This window comes from Psilocybe cubensis, chromosome 8 (genome assembly GCF_017499595.1).
Source record: "Psilocybe cubensis strain MGC-MH-2018 chromosome 8, whole genome shotgun sequence".
Lineage (NCBI taxonomy): Eukaryota > Fungi > Basidiomycota > Agaricomycetes > Agaricales > Agrocybaceae > Psilocybe > Psilocybe cubensis.
The window spans coordinates 1,934,985-1,959,266 of NC_063006.1; the positions used below are offsets into that span (position 1 = coordinate 1,934,985).

A 24,282-nucleotide genomic window follows, 5' to 3' on the forward strand; every position below is an offset into this window, starting at 1 on the left:
CCACCTACTGAGTAGAACAATGACATCATAAGGCTTGAGGCTTAAGCATGAGAATATAAAAAATGGAATTTTTTTGTGATACAAACAATCCTTCCAAAAATCGAAATCGAAGCTCCAACTTCACTTCTACCCTCAAGCTAAGCTTGGGCTCGCAGACCCCACATCCAGGCTCATCTTCACATCGAATTAAAATATAAAAGAAAGGGAAGAATGTTTTTACCACGCGGCCGGCAGGCCCGAGGCAGACGCTCCAATCTCTGTTAGCTGGAGGAGAGGGTCGAGGGTACCCTTGTATTTGGGCAGGTACGCCGCATCGGTGTATGGACAGTGGACAGCCGGGGATCCACTGTAGATGGGTGTGAAGCTCGCTGCGCAGATCTCGAAAGGTGTGAATTCGTCGTAGGCGATTTCGACAGCGTTGCGCGGGTTGCGGTCGCCCGCTGCAATACGTTGTCGGGCCTATCAAAGAAGAGTGACAAGTTAGAGTAGACTTAGGCGGGAAAATAGCTTGAATATATACCTGAGCAACGATTTTAGGATCAGGTTTCAGCTCAAGCAGGCGCTTGGCAAATCTAGCAGCATGCGCCTGGTTGTTAGCCTTCGCAAAGGCATTGATCGCGCTTCGGAGGGCGATTTGCATATGCGGAGGTTGTAGCTGGCACTGCGTGAAGTATGCGGCAAGCTCCAAGTTTCGTGTCACATTGTCAGGCTCCTGCTCGAGCACACGTCTTCGCTCGAGCTCAATTGAGACACCGAGGAGGTATTCCCGCGCAGATGTCACGGTCTCTCTCCACTATAAGTAGAATTATAACGCATGAGTAATTTGTATATTCAAAGTCATGAAGCAACAGCGCACCTGCTTGGCTTCGTCGTCTGAAGACAAAACAACCAACAGAAGCCCTTGCAATACCGACCGGAAAGCTTCCTGCGCTTCCGGTAGTTTGTTTCCCGATACCAATCGGAAGCCATCTGACAATTCAGAGCGGAGCGTAGCAAGCGACCGCACGGACACGGGAAGGACGCGACTAGGCGCGTTCTCGCTGGGGTTACGTCGCACATGCAGCTTCAAAGGCGGCAGAGACGCATAAGGTGATAGATACACATGCGACGAACGGTATGTTGAGAGGAACAGGGGTTTGAGAATGGAGAAATTAACAACACCAAACTGTCTGTTGAGGAGCTATAAAGATATTTTTAATACGGGAAATAACTCGAAAAAGTAAAAGTAACGTACCTGCATAGCAGTGTCAAAAGAACCCGCAGCGACGTGATCCACAGCTAACGGTGAGTTCCTGACCCACAGTTCAGGCTCGCTCGGCCCAGGCGTGGCACCCGCACCAAGTTCCTCTTCCTCAGCAGCCGCTTCCTCACCCTCGATAGCGGACTGGAACTCCCCTCCATCGCCATCGGCATCCAGCTCCCATCCTTCCTCCTCAGGGTCAATTTCATCGTGCACTTCCTCATCCCTAGCCCAGGCATCGAGTGCGGAATTGGCGGCGGCCGCAGCGTCGCCGTTGACATATGAAGGCTCGACGCCGCCTTCTAGCTGGCCGTTGACGAGCGCGCGGTCGAAGAAACTCTCGCCTGATGATAAAGAAGGCCACAGAAGATCGGCCGTGGCGGTGATGACAGGTGGTGGTTTCAGAGTCGACGCAGCGAACGTGGGCACATCGTCTACATCTGCCTCTGTCAGACCGGCTGCTTCCAAGATCTCTAACGCCAGTTCATTAAGGCCATTTGTCTTCGCAGTCAGATACGCCAACGGATCTGTTGATAAAAGCAAAACCAATGAATACGTGGCTTTCGTGGATCATAATACGCATATACGCACGAAGTCCAACGTCACGGAGGACGGCGATTCTTCCTTCTACATCTCCGGCATACAAAGCATTATGGAAACGCGACATCGGGTCCCCACGTGCATCTGCAATTTGCTGCATCTTCGAAAGCTTGTCCTTGCTACCGGTGGCAAGATACAGGAAGGAAAGCTTATCAAAGTTCTTCGTCTGTTGGTAGGCTTTCTCCACCACCTATTAACATCATGGATTAGGCCTGCGTCTACAACATCGTACACGATGTGAAGATGAGTCCGTACCTTGTGATTGCCTTGCTTCAGGGCCTGTTGGGCTAACCTTTCCCAGCATTCAGGTCGGTTGATCTCCCTTGCGGTCTCCATTGCCACATTAAGGTTTCCGCACTCAATTGCAAGTTCGAATCGGGTGTTGGTATCTTGCACGAAATGTAGGGCAATCTACAAAAGAAAAAAGTGTTAGCGTTGTCTAACACATGATGATATCCTTAACTAGCCTCAGGGAACCCTTTTTGCTGCAAGTATGAAATAATACTCTGTCCAAGAAGCGTACTTGTCTTGATGATGTATAGCATCTCCTCATAATTATTTTTGAGCAGAGCCAGCTTAAAGCGGTATTCTGTGGGGTCGAAGGTGATAGTGCGTGGACGCGCAGATCGGTCGAGACAGTGCACAGTTTTGCCCTTGACGCGTGTCAGATAGACGGGGTTATCCAGGGTGCAGATAACTCCATGGTCGCTGAGAGTGAAACGATGGTTGGCACCACGCAATATGGGTTTATGAAAAGGATAAAAGACTCTTACCCTTGAGCTAGGCAATACTTGACGTGGTTAAGCGTCGAGTAAATGAAAACGCCAGCATCGTCCCAAGCTCCAGATTTGATACGGATAGTCTCATGAATCAGACTATGTTGCGAGAAATTCTTGTTGGCAATTGTGATGGCTGATTAAAGGGACGCGAGGGGGTTTAGATGCCTGTTGATCATCTAAAAAATGCCACATGGATTTACTCACTGTGTTTGCTCATCAATGCAACCAAGGACGAATCATTACTCCACACGACATATTTGACAGGAGGGCTGTTAATTTCCGCGATTGTCTTTTGCTGCTGGATGTCGTACAACACTACAGCGGTCGGCGAACTGAGAATGAGACAGGCGGTTCCTCCATAGAATATCTCGTTCGTCTGGACAGGAGGTTTGATTGATTTCACAACTGAGTTGGATAGGTCGCGGACTTCGATAAGCTAAAAGGGGACGGAACGGCACCCTTAGCATTCAGAAAATGTTCAACTGAGTAAAAATAGACATACCTGAGTGGTCTTGTTGAGCACAGCGAACCTATTCCTAGCAACGAATATCGCACTCTGCCCACTTCCCTTCTTCCCGTCTACACTCGAGTCTTTCAGTTCTCCTTGAGCTTGCTGAGGCAGGTTAGCTAGCTCGTACAGCCCATTGTCCGAGCTGATCGTAAGAATGACCGCCCGTTCGGCAGGGTTGAAACTGAGCGTTCGTGGAGGGACATAAGGGCTTCCAAACTTCCGCACACTAAGAAGTCCAATGTCTGCGCCAGTGTTAAAGTCATATGAGCGGACATATTTGTCGCGCACGTAGTACAGGGTGTCCTGGAATACAGAGAACGCCGGTCGCTCGCGCTCAAGCTTGAATACGATCAGACCGCTGTCGTGGCCCGCAGCAAACAAGTTCAGGTTCGGGTGCGCAGCGAGCACCCAGAACCTGTCCTGCTCGCGACGGAACGTTTGGATCGCAGTGCGCTTGCCGAGATCCCATACACGCACGGTCTTGTCCTCTCCACAAGATACAATGAGCTCGTGCTTCGGGTGGAAGAGTGCGGTGGAGACGTTGTTGAAGTGCCCACGGCACGAGTCGACCTCCCAGGCTTTGGTTTCGCTCATCCGCCAGATTTTGATAACACGGTCGTCTCCGGCCGAGAGGATGAGAGGGAGGGTGGGATGGAAGGTGGCAAAGTTTACACCGCGGTCGTGTCCTTCTAGAACGTGTTTGACAGTGGAAAATGTATCAAAAGTCTCGAAATTGCCGGGCCCATTGCTATTTGAGCTTCCAGGTCCTCCTTGGTTGGGTGACCCTTTGCGCAGGCCGGAGATGTCCCACACACGAACAGTCTGATCCATGGAGGCGGAAACGATTAAATCCTCCTTGGGGTGGAACTGGACGGACATGACATAGTGTGAATGTCCGGTAAGAACAGCGATACATTGGCGTGAGGTGCTGTTCCAAATTCTGATCGTTTGGTCGTCCGAAGCTGAAATCTATGAATGTTTTGCTGTCGGAACGAGGGAGGTATTGCATGATACTTTGTAAAACTTACGATCCAGGGCATTTCATGATGGAATTGAACAGTTCTGACATAGTCCAGATGTCCGTGCAATGTGAACAAACAGCGGCGGTTCTGTGGTCGGATATCTGTGCTCCGCCGTCAGATCAGGAGGAATGTCGACAGGGTTCTGCTCACCCCAAACTTTGATTTTATAATCGTCTCCTCCCGTACACAGAAGAGCACGGCTGGGATGGATAGCCACGGCTCTCACAGGCCCTATCATATCGATCAGCCTGTGGATAGCAGGACATGACAACCAAGAACATACCTTCATGCTCCTCAAACCTGTCCACCAAGACACCCATCCGGTAATTCCATAATTGTACGCAACCATTGTGAAGCGAAGCGGCGAGCAAAGGTTGTGTTGGGTGAAATGCAAGACCTAGCCACCGTCCGGTTAGATATCGACAAGCAAAGCAGAAAGTAAGGAGCCATACCTTTTACGCGGTTGCTTTTAGATTCGAATTTTGTGAGCATAACCGACATGCTCGCAACTTGTCAGGGGGGCGACAGTCTAAAAAGGTGTTTTCGGACAAGAAGGGGAAGAATGAATGCGATATTAGAAGAAAAGGTATAAGGCCGTCCAAAGACAAGTACTGATACTTCCACAACGCGTTTTGCGACGAGAGACGTGGCTGCTAAACGTGGGAATATACTCGCAGGTCACGTTGTCACCGTCATCCAGCGCGGCGGGACTTGACTCTGACCACTTCATTGTCGCCCACCGAGCTCGCTGAACAATTCTGAGAAAATCATAAAATCTCATTTTCTTCAGATAGTTTATGTCTATAATGCATCTCTCAGGCATCTTCTCCAATGTCAAAAGTATATACGGTTCGCCTTCTGCCAGTAACTCGGGAGGGCAGTACTCGCACGACGCAATCTGCTCATATATCTACAGCTTCAGTCAGTGCTTTATGATATCGAGTTAATTGTATGAGCCTCCTGGCATGCGGAAAAGCTGATTTTTTTGGGGGGAATCCGTGAATTTTTCAAGGTTCACGTCGGATAAGTTGATACAAACGCAATTCTCCCTGTTGGAAGATTTCTACCCGCCAAATGGTTAAATCTTTTCCAACATCCAATATCAATAAATTCCTTCTCTGATTTCCAATATACTTAGCGTATTCCAAGTCGAAAAGATTTCACGAGATTTCGTGAAGCTCAATTTTCGGTTAATGACATGATGATTGGCATTTGGTAGATAGAAAATAACCCTTGGATAGCCAGGTAGTATGCGACCTCTATATACGATACTGACCAATTATCTACATCTGTTTGGTATACCAAATTTTGGCTTCACACATTGCCAGCGGCGGTGGAGCCATTGACGCGACGCGACGCGTTAACCAGTGTGGGAAAATATTATTGATCACGTTGTGCCCATTCCATTCTTTCTCATTCTTCAAAGTTCCTGCCTTTCACCTGGATCCGACTCATCTGACAACTTGCCCTACGCCCACATCTATAATTTCAACTCGTATGTCTGTCTCCATAATTTGGACAATGAACTCGGGTATCTGGGCTTCTCGAATCTTGGAAAAAATGGCAAGTTTGGCCGCGACGGGCCACGGCCTCGTGTTCTGATGGAGGCCTCTTCCTTTGTCTCCCTTGACCGGGACACCTCTTTTGAATCTTATCTTTGACAGCTGTACGACACAGCGCAAACACAAGTTCAAAACGTCCGTTTGTTAATTGCTTTGTCAGGCTTGGCGGTCGTCACGATCGGTGTTCACCTTTGAGATCTCGTCGCGCAGGAGTACAGCGATTGCTTAATCTCATTGTAAAGAGCCTGTATATAATCGGCCAGTCAATGGAGGCCAGGCGAAAGGACCCAACTTCATTCTTACCACCACCATCTCTCCCATTCCCAGTGCCTCCATTTCATCCCCTACTCCAACATGTTCAAGCACCGACCTCTCAACCTAGATTTGACCAACTCTCGCGCGGAGAAGCCTGCGGCCCTCCGCGAGACCGGAAGAGACGCGTTTTTACCCTGCAAAACCCCCACTTCCGCAGGCTTTCTCAACAGACTCAAGTTCCTACCCAACTCCATGACCAAAGAAGAGTTTATGCAGACTTTGGACCCGTCTCACGACGAAGAAACGCGGCGCAGCATAGCATTTCTTTATTCAGGTTCATTTTATGATGATACACCTTACGGTGATCATTCTCACCTAGCTCCTCCCCCACTTCCATACTTCTCTATATCAACAAGTTTACCTATCATCGATGATTCCAACGTCGCTGCGGAGGCAACCCTAGATGAACCAGAAATCGTGGTCGCAGACAAGAAGCCGAAGTTGGTCTACGACTACGCGCGACAATACGCCATCGAACATGGTGTCTGGCCCAAAGTTAGCGTTTTCAACGACAGCTATATTCCCGAGGAGATGTACGAATCCGACACCACCGAAGGGTCAGGAGACTCCGGTGCAGACGCGTAAGTAGTCGTTTACGGTTATCCTTGCTTTGGCTAGACCTTATTTCGCCCTGCAGTGATGGAGAGGCCGACGACGAAGAAGACATGGACGAGGATATTTCCTCCTACTTTACCCCCGTTATTTTCCCCGCACAAGTTTCGCAAGATCCACCAGCTACCTTTTCTCCCTCTCCACCTCCCGAATTACCCCCAGCACCCTTTATTCCCTCAATTACTATTCCCTCTGTCACAATCCCCTCTTCATCCTACGACGAAACCATGGACCCATCCTCCGAAGAGGACAACGACAACAGCGATGACCCAGACTTCCAGGATCCCTCCTACGAGCGCCAGCAGCAACAACTTCACCACCAATTCTCCTCCGCCATCTCCAATACCAACAACGTACCGGAGCTCTCCTCTCCAAGCTCTTCCTCTTCCGGCCCTGATTCACCCTTCCCCATCACTCCCAAAACCTCTCCTAAGCGCAAGACCACCATCAAACGCGCCCGCGCCAAACCCTATTCCACCGACAAATCTGCTCGCCGCAAATCCAGCTCGGGCTCCGATGACGCGTACGACCCCACCTCCCCTTCTCCTTCAGGCGGCATCGGCGAAGACGTACACGACCGCTCTCCTGACAAGCCATACATAACCTTCCGCTGCAAGAAGACGGGCAAGATGATGTTCCAATGCCGCGCGTGCCCCGACATTCAGAGCAAGGCGCTCGGGGATATGAAGCGGCATTTGGAGGGCCTCAGGCACCAGAAGCCGAGCTATAAGTGCGACCCGGAGACGTTTGAGTTTGGGTGTGGGCGGGAATTCACGAGGACGGACGCCTTGAAGAGGCATATCAAGTCAAAGCATCCGATGGGATGGGCGGTATATGAATGGGAGATGGAAGAGCAGGAGCGTGCGATGGGCGGGCGTGGCCTGAAGAAGGCAAGGAAGCAAGCTGTGTAAACTTTTCTCTACCTCATTCTAGTTCCCGCTCTCGTCCCCTTCCCCTTCCCCTCCCCCTTCCCTTTTCCTCTCCTCGTCTTCTTTCCCATCCCTTTCCCTGTCCCCTTTCCCATGCCATCACCATACCTTTCCCTTCCACATCCCCTTCCACATCCCCTTCCACATCCTTTTCTGCATCCCCATCCCCATCCCCATCCCTATTCCAATCATCGTTTCGTTTCTTTGTTGTTTCTCTTCGAAACATTGTTCTTTCGTCACTGCTTTTCCCTTTTTTTTCTTATTTGTTCTGGGATTTCTGTTTGTCTCTTATGATCGTCGTTTCCTCGCTTTGCATTATCATCATCTCAATTCTTTGTCCTAATTCTTCGTTGTTTTCGTTTTCGTCTTTCTTCTACCATCATGATCATTTCACTCCATTTCGCATTATCTTGTATTAGCATTGCCATTTCTCGTGTTGTAATTCTTGCCGTCTCTTTCCTGTATCTCTTTTCTCGGCGTCTATTCTCTCTCACATCAGCATTACATCATCACTTCCCAAACCCCCAAACCCCCATGATCCCCAAGCGCATACACAATTGTACATCATTCTATGTTTTCTCTCTCCTCACTTTCTTCGACTATTCACGCTGTTTTACCATCCCCTTGACCATGACCCAGTATCACTTGCTGTAATTTTTCTCCCTTTTCATGACCTTTTCACGACCTTCCATCTAATTTTGTGTAGTATTTCCTATTTCTCTGTCATTGATTGACAAAGTCCCTTCCCCTTCCCCACTACCCCATCCCTATCCCATGTTTCCATGTATTTGTTTTTACGGCAGTTCGTCACGTTGGTTTTCAAATACATGTTTTTCAAGCAGATGCGGTGGACTCGGACAGGATGCTTCCATACTTAGCACAACTCTCTCGGACCACGATCATGAGCGCTTAAAATCGATCGCCTGGTCATTCGAGCATGTCTTGAGAAAAGCTTAGTGGTCTCAAGAGTCTAGACTGAGCTGGATTTTTTGCGTGCCAGTAAGATAGTAAGACAGATACCATTTTCGGTACCAGTGATCCCTTTAAATTCGAAGGCGGCGGGGTTTGATTTGGACGAGGCTCTTTTTTATCTTTTATTTTACCCACCACTGCACTGAATACAGTATGATCACCCCTCAGGACATATTGGAAGACTTGGGAGTTGGTATAGATGTGGTAATGGTACGTTGTGCTTAGGCAGACTCACATCCTTCATCATGGAACAAGGAAACTAAATTGGGGTAGAGACTCAAAGACAAAATGGGGCACGACCCAATCACAGGTCTACCGGACGTAACAGATGTCCATAAGTGAGCAAACATAATCTATGAATATTATGTGTAGTCATTCAAGTCTCGGTCTTATATGCAGGTTTTTTACAGAGAACTTTGACGATGCCGACGTGCAGGAATTGTTACAGAGCAGCGCCACTAAAAAATTCGAGGAAAGGGACAAAAGTGCACCTAACCTGGATACATTCGATTTTTCTGCACTTCCTATGGAAAGATTTAACTTTTGGTTGATTACCATGAACCCTGGTGGTTTGAGGAACGCAGCTGGGGAGTACGCCTACGACAACAACTCGGCTAATGTCAAAGACCATGGGCGACAGTCTTTTCAACTACACTGCTGGATCAAGATTGGACCTGAGATGTCCTTGGACGTCTTTCGTTCAATGGAAGAGTATGTGGGCGCTCCACCGACCTCTAAAAATGTAGAGAAGTACGCTTCATCGTTATTTTATTTCTAATATATTGCGCATATATTTGACACTACTTATACAGATTTATTAAATCATCCATGGCATACCCTTTTCCATTGTTCAGGCCGAGCCTTCCTCAGTGCCTCGTTCTATCTACCAATCTCTCCCCCCATAGAGCGGCGCTCAGACCGTTCCTGGACTCATTACCAGCCCCATTTATATGGAGGATCGTACCAGCATCGATAGAGAACAGACTGAAAGAGTCAGCGTTCGAAGAGGGAAAAGAAACCTTCAAAATATATATGAGTTGCGCTAAAGAGAAGAAGGAGGAAGGCAATAAGGCATATGCAGCCAATGATTCTGTTGCTGCCATCGCGTGCTATAAGGACGCCATAATGTACCTGGACAAGGCATTTTGCCGGTTTACGCCAGAGAATGACACCACGAAGGAACAAGCGACGAAGCTTATGGCTGTGTGCTACGCAAACTGTGCTGCAGCTAGACTTTTGCCTGTGGATGGGATTGTCAAACCCGAAAACGCTGAAAGAGCGATTGAAGACGCTGAAGAAGCCATTCATTTGGACAAATTTTATCCCAAAGGGTACGCCTTTTACTTATTGACTGACAACCTCTTCAGCATAGCGAATAATCACTGATAACATGCTCCATAATGTATAGATATATGCGTCTGGCTCGGGCGTATCAGGCTCTCGGGAAGCATGTGGAAGCCGCAGAATCTATTGCCAAATCGTTAGCTCGCTATCCAGAGATGGAGAACAATAAAGGCCTCGCGCAAATTTTTAATTCTTTGAAAACTCATGGCTAAGGTTAGTCTGGAACTATTTCCAAATATGCGTATACTGCAAATAGGAGTGGTGGACATTGAGGGAAACCGGAGAAAGTATGAAACCGATTAATGGACTTGGTGTAATGCCCACGATAAATATGTTACCAGTAGTGCTCTATGTTGACTTTGCTTCAATGTAACCTGTAATTATTCAATCATTTTTAAAGCGTGTGGGCTTAAGCGCTCGTGAACAATGAGTGGGAAAACCGAGAATTTAGTTGTTCATCAATGACGTAGCTACATCATAACATCCAGCGTCTATATTGCCCTGTACTTTTACTTTCTAAGAACTCTGTTACAGAGGAATTTACCCCTACTGCTGCCTCACTTCTGTGACCGTATGCTGTCCATAGTCATGTGCGAACGGAAAGTCGATGTAACCTTTTCCTGTACTGTCGTATTTAACAGGCACATAGAACGTCTCATTGCGATAAGGCGCTAAAGGCGTGTCATTCATCAGCCTCGTTGGCAGATCGGGCTATAAAAACATGGTAAGAGTCTGTTCTTTGTTTCTGACACCGGAATCACGTACGTTCGATATGTACCAACGTCCAAAACCGATGAGATCGTCGCTTTTTTCCGACCTTTCAATTGCTGACTCTCTGTTGTGTCGGCCAGTGCTTATAAATGGCCGTGGAGACCATATTTCACGAAGAAAGTCGTTTGATCTGGTGACTGTGTCGGGCTCGATGACGTGAAGGTATGCGAGGCCAGGGTGGGAATCTGCGAGTGACTTGACAAAGTGAGAAAATTGTGGGATAGGGTCAGTCATTCCCATGCCTGATAACAGTTATTTAGTGAGCTGGGTGCATCTCTCAAGTCACCGTAATGGCTCACTCTGGAATGTCTTCCAAGGGCTCAATCTGATTCCAACTTTTTCTGCACCCACGGCCTTGACGATGGCGTCGATGGCTTCAAGACCAAATCTACTCCTTCCTTCGATGCTACCCCCATACTCATCCGTCCGTTGATTACTCAAGTCCTGCAAGAATTGATCAGGAAGATACCCGTTTGCATTATGAAATTCCACTCCGTCAAAACCGGCTTCCCTCGCGTTCTTTGCCGCTTGGGCGTACCACTCTATATATTCGTGGATTTCGGCGACAGAAAGAGGTCTGGGGGTCGTGTATTTATCCGCATCAGGGACGATAAAATCTTTTGGTGATTGGACTGCTTTTGAATAGCTGATGGACCAACGGTCTCATAGCCATCTGCCTCCCGGATACGGAACTCTCCTCCACGTCCCAAGGCCCAAAGCTGGAGAAAAATATATGACCCATTGGCATGAACCGCTTCGGTAATCTAGAGATAGGTAGCTCAGACTTTACTACGCATAACGAAATATAAAAATTATTTACTTGTTTCCATGCCTTGATTTGCTCTTGATTCCAGATACCTGGGACATGATCATATCCTCCCGTTTGAGGTGCAATCAGTGTCGCTTCTGAAATTAGTAGGGAGCCTGGGTGACTAGAACGTTGTGAATAATATGTCTTCATCAGGCCAACCGTCGGAACGTGTGCCTTCTCGGTTGATTTCAAGCGCGTCAACGGCGCCAGAACAACACGATGTTGGAGTACGTTGTTGCCGACTTTGATGGGCTGGAAAAGAGTTGGATAAACCATGTTGTTCTGTTAGGTTATGTGTAAACGTTGGGGTAAAGCTGGAGATCTCTGAGTGAAAACTGAAATTTTCGATGTCCTTTATAAGTTATTGTTAGAATCACTCAATCAGGTGACGACGGAAAAGATACGGTCAGGACTGGAGTTGAACCAGTGACTCCCGGCTATATATGCCAATGCTCTACCACTGAGCTACATGACCCATGGGTAGATAGAGTCTTAACTAGGACGCACTGTTCTTGCGAGGATATTTAGTTCATAAGCCGATTAAACCAGCCGATGGGAGTAGTAAGCTGAAGTGTAAGCAAAGTCGGGAATGTATTATCCGTGCATATGCACTTCGCATCAACCTCGATTGCTAAAGCATAGTATCAAGGTGTACAGAGTGTATGGATGACCGAGGTTATGCCCGAGGTACTATTTAAAGTAGTTTTATGCCTGACGACACGGGAGGCTGGTCCTCGCAGATATTCAACTAAAACATACAATTTGACGAGAAATATTTGTGTGTATAAATAAGAGAATAGTCCGAAACTAGGGCTTTCTGTTAAGTGCGGACGATGAGAGAACGCAAAACGATGCGTAGATAGGGGTCAGGTAAAGTCAAGAAAAGTCACGTGAAGATTTTGGACTGGCGCCTATTTTTGTCGACCGGTATTAGTAAGTTGAGCGTCTATTTCCACCTCCTAAGTATCACACAGAAGAAGAACTTCATATTCGGTTTGGAATATCGGCTTGAAACTAACTTCGCTGTAATCTGGAAATTTAAATAAATATCAACTCAGAACTCATTTCAATCTCCGCTTGATGGGAAGTTACGACTCTTTTCCAGATAAGGCATGTACCGCTAATCTCGGCTCCAGATGTTCGGGAGAGCTCCGGCGGAGAATGAAAGCGGAGTCAAAATCCTGACGAAAACCGTTGCAAATCGCTCTCCATAACATCTGGTGCAATTGCATCAGTAAAGATGCGGACAGCCCCTTTTGTCACATCAGTCACACTCTCACGTCCCTTTTCATCACTCAATCAATGCAACTCATACTCCCCGTTCTCCTTGTTAATATATAATTTACTCACCAATAATCACTCTTAGACTTACTGGATGAGAAAAAATATAATATTATTTGATTTCAGTGAAATCCAATAAAGCTAGCCTTGTTTTGATGTCTTGGTGCATCCACTCCTAACTGACAATTATTCAAGGAGTGTGCAATGTGAACTCGCAGAGTGAGTACCCGGCCTAGTAATGCTGTAACATCAAACCTCCGCTTTCTGTCCTAATTCTACTGTACCATTCAGCCTAAGTATATTAGATCTTCACACTTAACACTTGAGGTTGCCTGTACACGGGCTAGACTCGCCATGGAAGTCTTCCAGCGGAAATTTTATGACATTTTTGGCGGCAACTGGGCACTTTACATACTTGAGATTATAGATATGGTAAGCTATAATTTTAAGCGAAGAGAACTGTTGTTCTTGGACAAAAAATCCTGACTTAGACGGCGTCAAGTCGATGCGTGAGCACGGCGTGACATGTCCGCATCTTTACTGATGCAATTGCACCAGACGTTATAGGGCACATCTCCCCGATCAAATTTTGCAGAATTTTTGACTCCGACTTTGATCTCCGCCTATTAGTCCCCGGCCTTTGCAGGAGGGGAGATCGTGCCCTATAACGGATGGGAACGAGACTAAGGTACCGCGTGATGTATTTGTGCAAACTTCGTCAAAAATTGATCGGAGTGCGAAAGGAGAGCTCACAGAAGGCTTCGCTAAACGGTTCGTTTTGAGTAAATGTGAATCCGGACTTTCATCATGACTGACAACACTTCAGACCAACGCAAGCTACTTACTTCTGCGAAAGCCTATCTTCACCTCGCTTGCTTCCCACACTGACAAAAATGCGCCTTGGCTCGGATGAGCGGGATAAATCAATCCCGCTCCTATCAAATGCGCCACGCTGCAGTTTTGGTATAATGTTGCTGCAATGTGGTATAATGTCATATATTCTCATACCGTTTCGCTAACAGAATATCCACTGTTCACAATCTGCTGCAATTGCTATAATACGCTTCCAGAATCACCCGGGAGACTCGATCAACCATGTAATCCCGCAAACCTTATCCCAAAGCTATATAAACCAATCTGCTGGCCAACAAACAAATTTCATACCGAAACACACCCCATCACCTAGAGCACGATAATCTTGAGGAATGCCTTTCAACCAGGAGTTGTTTAAAGTGTGTCCTCCTTCCGTCTGGCACTTTTGAAGTATCTCAGAGAACTGACTCGATGGTGATTGTAGAAGATAGGTAGAAAGTTGGGCACAGACCCTGTCATGGGAAGGCCTGACCTCACAGAGATATCACGGTAAGTATATTTGAACTTCAAAAGAATTTCACTTACAGGCCATTCAACTCTGTTAGATTCTTGATGTCAAATCTTGACGACCCGGATGTCCAGGAGCTATTCCAACACGCCAATGAAGACCTGGCCAAACTAGACCAAACCACACCCAATCTAAGCGAAGTGAACTATGCATCCCTTCCTATCGAACATGAGACTGTCTGGATCATCAACATGCAGTTTGGCGGAATGAAGACAGCCACAGGGGAGCTGCTACGCGACGACCACCCGGCTCACGTCAAGGAGCGTGCGTACCAGTCTTTCGACCTGCACGCCTGGAATTGTCGTGGGGAAGGTTCTAGGCCGGACCTCTATCGTTACATGCAAAACTATGATCGGACGCCGCCGAACTCTAAACAGGTCGAGGAGTACGTCACCTATTCCAGTACATGCTACATAACCACTAGCACCGATGACTGATACTTTTACTTCCTAGATTCATTAAACTAGCGATGGCCCATCCTCACCCAATATTTAAACCTGCTCTCCCTCATCTCCTCATCTTATCAGCCAATCTTAGCCATCACAAGCAGGCACTCAAACCGTTTCTAGATTCCTTACCTGCGCCGTTCAAATGGAAAGATACTCCAGCTGAAATTGAAGACACCATCAGGGATATGGTGTACGAGAACGGAAAGGAGCTATTTAATCAATATGTTGCAAGTGCCAAAGAGAACAAGGCATCTGGAAACAGCGCTTACGCGGCCAAGAATCGCGAGGCTGCTGTCGCCTTCTTCGAGGACGCTATCAAGTATCTGGACAGAGCATTCCGTAGGTACACACCAGCGACGGAGGCCATCAAGCAGGACGCAATGAAGCTCAAAGTCGTATGCCATGCGAACTGCTCTGCTGCTAGGTTAATGGGAGGTAACACCAGCCAGGAAAACGCAGAGAAGGCAGTTGACGATGCCGAAGATGCGATCCTTTTGGACACATTCTATGTTAAAGGGTTCGTTGTTCATTCCTTATTTTTCCTCGATACTGGAATCTCAACTTTATCCATTCCCCTTTGTAGATATATGCGCCTGGCGCGGGCTTACCAGGCTCTCGGGCAGCGTTCTGATGCCGAAGAAGCTGTTGCGCGAGCTTTGCGCTTGAAAGAGATGGAGAACGACGAAGGTCTCGTCGACCTTCTGATATCCATTCAAACTTGTGGGAAAGGATTACCAGCCCCTGGAACTGAGCTAGCAAAGGAGTGGGTTTCAGTAACATTCTCGGACGACTCGGAGAGGGCGGAGCGCATGAAATCCGTGAACGGTCTTTGGCGCAAACGGTGCGAGGCGCATATGAAGGAGATCCAGGGTTCGTCGTATTAATACATTTTTTTATGGTGCTTCGTTCGTTATTGTAGATTTATTGACATTATGCTGGATGTAACTCTAAAACTTGTACTATATGATTGATTTGCTTACTTCGCAGGGTTAAGCGCTCAAGTGGGAAAAATCCGGGGCCAATCGTGGCCATGCATCGGGACTTTTCTATTCTAATTTCTATTTATGGGGTTGTGGACATGCTGTCGGGTAACTGTGTAAGAGTCTTCTTTTCGTGACATCTCCAAGTCTTGCCCACTATGAGCACAACCTCGATGTATACGCCATACTGTATCCCCCTCAACAAATCTGTCCTCATATTCTTCCCTTGCTGTCCGAGTCTTGTTCCTACGGTAAACCCAGGGCTCCAAGCCTTTGGCATCAAACATTAAATCTTCTCCTACTGACGATCTAAAAAAGGGGAAGGACACAGGGCCAGGCGAGGCATACGTCGTCCAGGTCACAATAAAACAAGTGCAGTAATCATCTGTTCCTTTTTTTCATGAAATAGGTTAATAACTGACGGCTACACCAACAGCGAGAATGTGATTAAGGAATTGTCGACATTCTTCCTGGCTCAATACGATATCACAGTAGGTTCATAGGGATAGATGCCAGAGAGTGACAATTAAAACTATGCTCTACAGAAAGCCGTAGAAAGCGTGTTATTTGCGCATATATTCGCAATCATGCCTCCTGAAATATGCATCGAGGGTGACGGTTACATTTTACGAGGCAGTAAGCGCAATTTCCCAGCATTCGTTCTTTGACAAAAGAACTAAAATATGAGGATACATAGAGAGGAAACCGTGGACATTTGGTCAAACCTTGAAACTTCAATGGGGAGAAGAGCACGTTCGACCTTGTAAAGATAAATGGGCGTTTATCTTTGAACTTGTGATGCCCGAAAGGCGCAATGAGAACGTGGAAATTATAAATAATACATAGTATAGATATCAAAGTTAATGTACTAAGTAACAATTGACTTTGGTTTCTAATTACACACCATGCTTTAACTGTTCGGAATATGCAGGCGAAGGCGGGAAGTGGATGGAGGGTCACACAAAATATTTTTATAATTTTTTTTATTTTTGGTGGCCGCACTTTTGTGATAGGCAAATGAACTATGTAATGAACATGGGTATGATAGTGCATAAGTGGCAAAGTGCGGAGACCGGTTTTTCATATTAATTTTCTAGGAGGCAAATAGAAGGCAGAAAAGAAGGGGAATAACAAAACCAGGGGTAAAATATTCTTGAATGAAAAATAGAAAAATAGGCTGTGGTCAAGGAAGAAAATAGTAATGTAGAAGAAAAGATAGGCTGTGTAGATAATAGGAACAGTGATATAGAAATATCAAGAGTAGATTTGATGAAGTATATTTGAAGATAGTAATGTGAGAAGTAAAAGGGAGATGTAGAAAATAAAAAAGATCTTGGAGACAAGAAAAGGATAAATGAAACATACTCGAGCATAGTCTGTGGCACTGATGCGAGGTAGATTTCGAATTGAAGAAATCTATAACCAGGAGAAGAGACCAGTAGCCAGGTGATAGAGATAGAGATCGGATATCGGAAGGAAAAGTATAGTGATGTTGTTGGTAATATGCTGGTGGTGATAATGATCATGGCACGTCAGACAATACCCCCTGAGCAAGGAATGAGGATGTCGCGAGGTTCGTCAACCCTGACCTCCCCCTATTCCGCTTCCAAAGTCGATGCTCTCCGGGTGCGGATGGATGTATCTTGAAGAGGACGGGAATATAGAGACGTTCGGGACGTGCCCAAAGAACAAGGCGCATACAGATACTGTGACGTCTGCAGCGCTCCTTCCTACACTTGCCATTGACGTTGAAGGGCGTTGGACGGCCGTTAATTGCCTAAAAAATCGCAATGCACCACCAAGTAACAGAAGTACTGCGATTATCTATTGGCTAAATGAGATAGTTCCTAGGTAAAAGATGAACCCGCTCACCTTAAATATCCCAATGAAATAAACTTCAAATCGACCACAGTAGGAGTGTACTAGGAAAAGAAGCACAACCAAGCACTCCATGAACTCGAAAATAACCGATAGAATAGCCAACACAGAAGATAACACGGCCCAGAATCCTTGTCCCCATTGCTCTGGCAAAAATTGTAGCCATTTGCGAGGAACTTGTTAACAGAATCCATGGTGACCTTGCTGTACCAGACCTCAATGTATCGATCGCATTTGCATCCACTGAAGCGACACTCGAATAGAGTATCGAGCTTCTGTTCTTGCATGCGACCAAAGCTGGGAAGAGAGTCATATGGTATGTATTGCAAGGTTGGCTGGTGTGCTGGTGCCGGTGTGTTTGTGACGGTGCATTGGAGGTGCCTGAAGAGTAGACTTAGAAGTGCGACGAGTCCTAGTTCAAATGTCATGTAAATCTTCCAGTCAATGTTGCTGAGTTGTCTTGATCCATCCGTTTCATCTCGACCGACGTCCACAGGCAGCGCAGGGGAACTGACAGAAAGGTGTTCCCCTCTGAAGGCGCTACCTCGGTAGACAAAGGGAGAGGCTATAACGAATTGTCATTAATCTGAGAGATTGGGATATGTAAACAGGTTAAATACACACTAGGATGGACAAAGAAAACGATGCTCCATGAGTTGGGATCTCCTCTGTGACTAATTGAATCGACACCATGATCTGTTGTTGCGTTAGATCAGCAAGATTTATACGATGAATGAAATACAGACCAAGATTATCGTGCATGGTGGACTCGTCAACAGTGAAGTGGTTGAGGCACTCTTGTGTAGCGACAATCATTTGTATTTGAATGAAATTTGCGGGATAGTTGGTAGGACTTGTGGGGTCGACACCGTATACGTCGACGTGAAGATGCTTGGGAAACATCCAAATGAAATATAGAATGATGATGCTGGTGATAATGTTGCTAGTTGGTGGTAATAATGTTCGTTGTAGAAGCGATAAAAGAATAGTACGAGGAGCGTCCTGAGAAGAAGAGCCAGTGAAGATCAATACGAAAATTAAGCAGTTGCTGTGGAATTAGAAACGCACCTCAGCGCTTGTGACTATCATGACAAGACGGCAACGCGACAGCGAGTCATCTCCTCAGACAATGCTCGAATGCCGGGAGTTTCTCAACCCCTAACCCCCTGTACTGCTGCCAAAGTCGATGATTCTCACCGTGTGCGGATAGGTGTATCTTGAAGACGTCGGGAATATAGAGACGTTCAGGACGTGCCCAAAGAACAAGGCGCGTACAGATACCATGACGTCTGCATCGTTTCTTCGTTCACTTGCTATTGATGTTGAAGAGGCGTTGGACGGCCGTTAATTGCCTAAAAAATTGCGATGCACCACCAAGTAACAGAAGTACTGCAATTATCTATTGCCAAAATGAGATATTTCCTAGGTGAAATATGAATCCGCTCACCTTAAATATCCCAATGAAATAACCTTCAAATCGACCACAGTAGGAGTGCACCAGGAAAAGAAGCATAACAAAGCACTCCATGAACTCGACAATTACCGATAGAATAGCCAACACAGAAGATAAGCGTAGTTTCTTCCTTCGCTTGCCATTGACGTTGAAGAGGCGTTGGACGGTCGTTAATTGCCTAAAATATAGTGATGCACCACCAAGTAACAGAAGTACTGCGATTATCTATTGCCGAAATGAGATAGTTCTTTGGTCAACAATGAACCCTCTCACCTTAAAGATCCCAATGAAATAACCTTCAAATCGACCATAGAAGGAGTACACCAGGAAAAGAAGCATAACAAAGCACTCCATGAACTCGACAATTACCGATAAAATAGCCAACACAGAAGATAACACGGCCCAGAATCCTTGTCCCCATTGCTCTGACAAAGATTGACAGCCATTTGCGAGGAACTTGTTAACAGAATCCATAGTGACCTTGCTGTACCAGACCTCGATGTATCGATCGCATTTGCATCCACTGAAGCGACACTCGAATAGAGTATCGAGCTTCTGTTCTTGCATGCGACCAAAGCTGGAAAGAGAGTCATATTGTATGTACTGCAAGGTTGGCCGGGGTGCGGGTGCCAGTGGCTTTGCGACGGTGTATTGGAGGTGTCTGAAGAGTAGACTTAGAAGTGCGACGAGTCCTAGTCCAAATGCCATGTAAATCTTCCAGTCAATGTTGCTAAGCTGTCTTGATCCATCCATTTCATCTCGACCGACGTCCACAGGCAGCGCAGGGGAACTGACAGAAAGGTGTTCCCCGCTGAAGGCGCTACTTCGGTAGACAAAGGGAGAGGCTGTATAGAATTGTCGTCAATATGAGATATTGGGGTATGTAAACACGTTAAATACACACTAGGATGGGCAAAGACAACGACGCTCCATGACTTGGGATCTCCTCTGAGACTTAGGGAATCGACACCATGATCTGTTGCTACGTTAGATCAGGAAAATTAATATGATGAATGAAACACCGACCGAGGTTATCGTGCATGGTGGACTCGTCAACAGTGAAGTGGTTGAGGCACTCTTGTGTGGCGACAATCCTTTGGAATTGCATGAGATTTGCGGGATATTTGATAGGAATTGTGGCATCGACAACGTATACATCAGCGTGCGAGGCTTGAGAAACGTCCATGATGTGTGCTTCGGTAAGACTGAACAAGGTAGAGGATGCTTTGGAAATGGCAGCGGCGCAGAGTGGGGTTGCGTCGCTGGAAACTTGCGGTGGTGGTATTAGAAGTATACTAACAAGCATATGTCTTTTCCTACTCACACTGTTGGATGCCATTCATTTCGTTACTAAGGATATCTAGAAGGGGTCCGAAAATGTTTGAGTCGATACCAGGGGATATGTCAATCACGACATTGTTGGTCTGACCAAAGAAAGGTTCATTATTGCGGGTGTTGACAAATGGAGAGGCTATAAAATGTCATCGTTAATTAAAGGGGTTGGGGTATGTGAACAGGTTAGATACATACTAGGGTGCGCAAAGACAACGACGCTCCATGAGTTGGGATCTCCTCTATGACTTAGGGAATCGACACCATGATCTGTTGTTACTTTAGATAAGAAAGAAAATCTTAGAAGCGAAGCACCCACCGAGTCTATCGTACATGGTGGACTCGTCAACAGAGAAATAGTTGAGGCGTTGTAGTGTGGCTAGAACCGTTCGGAACGTGAGATACTTCGCGATATCTTTTGTAATGAATGCGGCGTCGACAACGTGTACATCAGCGAGAGAGGCTTGGGTAATATCCATGAAATGTTTGTGGATGTCAGGGGCGCCGAGTGAGATAGAGTCATTGGTACCTTGAGACGATGTCAACAAAGCATAGACGATGACGCCCTTGCCTACTCACCTAGTTGGGTGCTATACTCTTTGTTACTAGAAATATCCAGGAGGGGTCCGAAAATAATTGAGCCGATGCCAGGGGACATATTAACCAAGGCGTTGTTGGGCTGACCTGCTAATCAACGGTAGTCAGCTACAAGAGCTCATTAACAGGGCGAGGGCGAGAAAACTTACCAGAGATGTTGACTAAAGAATTCTGCTCGCCGCCTTTGAAGCCTTTCCCATAATTGATGGTGCTCGAAGCGCTTGATTTGGGATGAACGACGACGAATCCACCAGTTGAAGCAGCTTCGGACTCTGGAGAGCGAAATCCAAAAGGCGAGTTCGGGAAAACAGCATCGCTGTAGCTCGAGAGGGCTGTCTTCACTGCCCAGCCCACCAAAATCAAAATGGCGAGACGTTTAAAAGCAGCGCTAGACAGGCGAGGGTATGTCCTGTGGACCCTAACGGGTGGTTGATGTCCCATGAAAACCGCTGCCATTGCTATATTAAACTCCGGGTCGGGAGTAGGGGACCTACTAATGTAGGGCCCCACCCCTATAGACCTTGGATACAAAGGATGCATCCAAGGTTGGCGCGATGTTATTCGTACAGAATTTTGGCGGCGAGGCGGATAGGCGTGTTGTTATTCGTAGATAATGTTGATGAGTTTGTTGAGAGTTGGCGAGATGTTATTCTTCAATGGCGTTCACGAGCTTGTTGAAAATAGGCGAGATGTTATTCGTCAATAATGTTGACGAACTTGAGCGATGAGGAGCAGGCTAGCTGTTATTCAAAAATACGAGAGAGAAGTTGGCTGTGGTAGTTGTGGTATAAGGAAGAGACGGGAAGGGGAGAGAGGTTACCTTTTATCTGTCCTTTGTATTTTGGACTATTTGGAGGATTTGCCAGCCACCTCTGGGGACTCGTGCTTGAATAACCCCCAAAAAATAGAATACCGATCGCAGGTCGATCTTTGGCTGACCGCAAACATATGCAATGTTCAACCCAAGATGGTGACATCAGTACCCCAGTGTTTTACATTCTCTAGCCAATGCATACACGAAGGCGGAGACTGAATTGACAGGCCAAGGACGAAAACATGACACCAGACCACAGAGTTTGCTTCATGTACCAACCTCCCACTGCCCATTGGTACTGGCAACAAGACTAGTTTGCATAAATTAACAGCCACATAACTGATAGCTGGACAAGCGGTTATCGTATTTAAACTAACGCCAATACAGATAGAGGCATATTTCGATGATAGAGGCATTGCACCGACGTCGACTTGGAAATCACCAGGCAATATCTGATTCAGTTATGGCTGACAAGGAGGATAGCCGCAGTATCACGTTAACATCGATATTTGGTACGGCAGATTCTATTTTGTGAGGTAGTAAAGAATGGTGAAGTTGCTTTGGGGTAGAGAAGAGTTATCGTGGGCAAGTTGTGAGCAACGACAAGGAACACCCGGGCAGCCACCAAAATGGGAAATCGATATGATTGTCAACATCGCGTGCTTGTTTCCCACGCTTTTGTAAAAGGCAGTCGAACTTCCGTTTTGAAGTAAATTGCAGTGCACCATCGATTGCAAGGCTACTCACCAATTCCAATTCACTCATCTACACTTGCTTCATAAATCTCGGATGCATTAAAATTGTTATATCACTCACATGTATTTGTTAACATTCGCAGTATTCTGTACCGAAGAAAAATGGAATTTCGCGTTTCTTCTGTCTTCCGGAATTCCGTTCTCTGGCAGGTCGTGTGATTTACTTCCTCTGCCTATTCGGACGAAGAAATAGCGTCCATCCCAAGTGTTATTTACCTGCGCGCTTGGCAACTGGTTTTTCGGACACCAAATCTCACTTATCACCTATTATGTGGTGTGTTTCTCCTCATATTTGATAAGTGCGGATGATTGAATTCAATTTGGAATAAGTTTAAATAGTTTAAATGGGCATTCTGTACACACATCTCATGTCTTAAGCAAACAAGGCATCAAGTAGGCATATCCAGCAGGTGCATTTATTCGAATTTCTTAATCAGGAATTATTAACATATCACACTCATGGAAAAGACGTGTGCAAACGGTAACTTCTCCTCAGTGAGGTCTCCAATCATCAGCCATTGTGTCCTCAAGGATGATTTTGTATGAAAAGGCTTCACTAAACTCCACGTGAAGTTGCTACTCAGAAGCAAACAAACAACAGGAGACCTAAATAGATAGATCGGTACTAATAAAGCTTTGATTCTGCTGTCATCAGTGGGTCATCTGTATGCCGCTAGAGAAGTAAGTGCCAGCCATGTCACCTTGTAGTCCGGTGCGCGATAAATTACCACGAGCGTCAACGACTAAAGCTAAATGCGTTTGTGGCAACACCTGACACGGCTTGACAAAAAAATCAAAAAAACACAGTATCGGTTTCGGTCTCGGAAGGTATAGTACATGATACGTTGTGCTCAAAAATTTTGGCACTTTGGCGTTTGTTTAAACCGAGGGCTTGCCACTCCAATCCAGATTCCACGGAACCTGGCGAGGGCTGACATGGACATTTTTAAATCACATTTGATTCAGCTTCATGGCATAAAGCAAATCCAATGTCGAGAGTCTGGTTTTCCGTGATAACATGGGGATTGTAGATATATGAAGAGACGGCTCGACATGCCGATGAGATTTTCAAGATAACGCGTGGTTTAAGCTAACATTATCTCTATCCAAGAGCCTGAAATTCCACTAAAGCTCTATGAGTGCGAACCACTAAAAAAGGCCGAGATATCCGGGTCGACCTTCATTTGGAAGTAACAGTGCATTTAAATGCGGAGACCGTGTTCGTGAACAAATGGTGCCTTTCGGAAAAGCCAGGATTGCATAAGATTTCAGTTGAAGCCTTTGTATTGAGAAACTGATCTGGGGTGTTTTCTTGCCGAAACGCGCAAGTGGGACAGGTCCCAATATATGTCGTCTAGGGAAAGAAACAGCGGATAGGGTCGCTTAACGGTGGATGATCTCGAATCACGCTGTGAACGAATAATCATAGGCACCGTTAAGTAAGACAAGCCAAAAACTTTGACATTCGATGATGCATCAGGTCGGCCAAAGTCAGCCTTGCACGCGATTGACTAGCATAGCTTTTGCCACTCTAAAATACCATTAACCGCATTACCGACTGAGGGCAATACGATTGCCGAGGTGCCTGTCCGGAAGGTAGTTGTGCTTGGTGGAAAAAGGTGGATCGTACGGGGCTGGTGCCTTGGGAAAAGTCTCCAGAAAATCCCAGGCGGATGTATGGTCAAGCGTCAGCAGCGCGGCTGCGAACGAGCAGCAGGAGACAAGCCACAAGGAAACGCGCGGCAGCCGAGATCTTTTTCATCTATACACATCGCGTGGGGCTGGGAGCATCGATGGTCGATGTCCGATTGAAAATCACTTTGTCACACCAGTTGGAGCAAGTACGTCCCCACTTGCCGGCCACAAATTGAGTTCACACCTATGAAAGTTTACA

General features: G+C 46.4%; 6 protein-coding genes and 1 non-coding gene across 7 annotated transcripts; 3 read left to right on the forward strand and 4 right to left on the reverse strand.

Moving 5' to 3' along the window:
* Positions 1 to 216: 216 nt before the first annotated feature.
* On the reverse strand, positions 217 to 4,653 carry JR316_0009116 (Coatomer subunit alpha; the record flags this gene model as incomplete). The annotated part of the gene is made up of 14 exons (XM_047894825.1): positions 217 to 459; positions 521 to 793; positions 857 to 1,180; positions 1,235 to 1,767; positions 1,832 to 2,030; positions 2,096 to 2,229; positions 2,304 to 2,548; positions 2,614 to 2,752; positions 2,824 to 3,055; positions 3,122 to 4,099; positions 4,159 to 4,253; positions 4,303 to 4,383; positions 4,436 to 4,549; positions 4,605 to 4,653. 14 exons carry the CDS (start codon positions 4,651 to 4,653, stop codon positions 217 to 219), a joined length of 3,639 nt encoding a protein of 1,212 aa, XP_047746284.1.
* A 1,415-nt stretch (positions 4,654 to 6,068) lies between these two features.
* Positions 6,069 to 7,552, forward strand: JR316_0009117 (uncharacterized protein; the record flags this gene model as incomplete). The annotated part of the gene is made up of 2 exons (XM_047894826.1): positions 6,069 to 6,610; positions 6,667 to 7,552. The coding sequence occupies 2 exons, from the start codon at positions 6,069 to 6,071 to the stop codon at positions 7,550 to 7,552; spliced, it is 1,428 nt and encodes a 475-aa protein (XP_047746285.1).
* A 1,278-nt stretch (positions 7,553 to 8,830) lies between these two features.
* Positions 8,831 to 10,098, forward strand: JR316_0009118 (Protein CLMP1; the record flags this gene model as incomplete). The annotated part of the gene is made up of 4 exons (XM_047894827.1): positions 8,831 to 8,880; positions 8,942 to 9,292; positions 9,355 to 9,873; positions 9,951 to 10,098. 4 exons carry the CDS (start codon positions 8,831 to 8,833, stop codon positions 10,096 to 10,098), a joined length of 1,068 nt encoding a protein of 355 aa, XP_047746286.1.
* A 334-nt stretch (positions 10,099 to 10,432) lies between these two features.
* JR316_0009119 (Chanoclavine-I aldehyde reductase fgaOx3) lies at positions 10,433 to 11,744 on the reverse strand (the record flags this gene model as incomplete). The annotated part of the gene is made up of 5 exons (XM_047894828.1): positions 10,433 to 10,597; positions 10,652 to 10,899; positions 10,957 to 11,234; positions 11,291 to 11,421; positions 11,478 to 11,744. The coding sequence occupies 5 exons, from the start codon at positions 11,742 to 11,744 to the stop codon at positions 10,433 to 10,435; spliced, it is 1,089 nt and encodes a 362-aa protein (XP_047746287.1).
* A 127-nt stretch (positions 11,745 to 11,871) lies between these two features.
* JR316_0009120 lies at positions 11,872 to 11,943 on the reverse strand. Its single transcript has one exon. It is a non-coding gene; the product is annotated as a tRNA-Tyr (tRNA).
* Positions 11,944 to 14,079: 2,136 nt separating this feature from the next.
* Positions 14,080 to 15,463, forward strand: JR316_0009121 (uncharacterized protein; the record flags this gene model as incomplete). The annotated part of the gene is made up of 4 exons (XM_047894829.1): positions 14,080 to 14,111; positions 14,168 to 14,515; positions 14,584 to 15,096; positions 15,163 to 15,463. The coding sequence occupies 4 exons, from the start codon at positions 14,080 to 14,082 to the stop codon at positions 15,461 to 15,463; spliced, it is 1,194 nt and encodes a 397-aa protein (XP_047746288.1).
* Positions 15,464 to 17,481: 2,018 nt separating this feature from the next.
* On the reverse strand, positions 17,482 to 21,275 carry JR316_0009122 (uncharacterized protein; the record flags this gene model as incomplete). The annotated part of the gene is made up of 12 exons (XM_047894830.1): positions 17,482 to 18,002; positions 18,062 to 18,133; positions 18,184 to 18,328; positions 18,885 to 19,115; positions 19,164 to 19,735; positions 19,795 to 19,866; positions 19,917 to 20,159; positions 20,215 to 20,361; positions 20,421 to 20,492; positions 20,542 to 20,751; positions 20,802 to 20,906; positions 20,969 to 21,275. The coding sequence occupies 12 exons, from the start codon at positions 21,273 to 21,275 to the stop codon at positions 17,482 to 17,484; spliced, it is 2,697 nt and encodes an 898-aa protein (XP_047746289.1).
* Between the last annotated feature and the right edge of the window lie 3,007 nt (positions 21,276 to 24,282).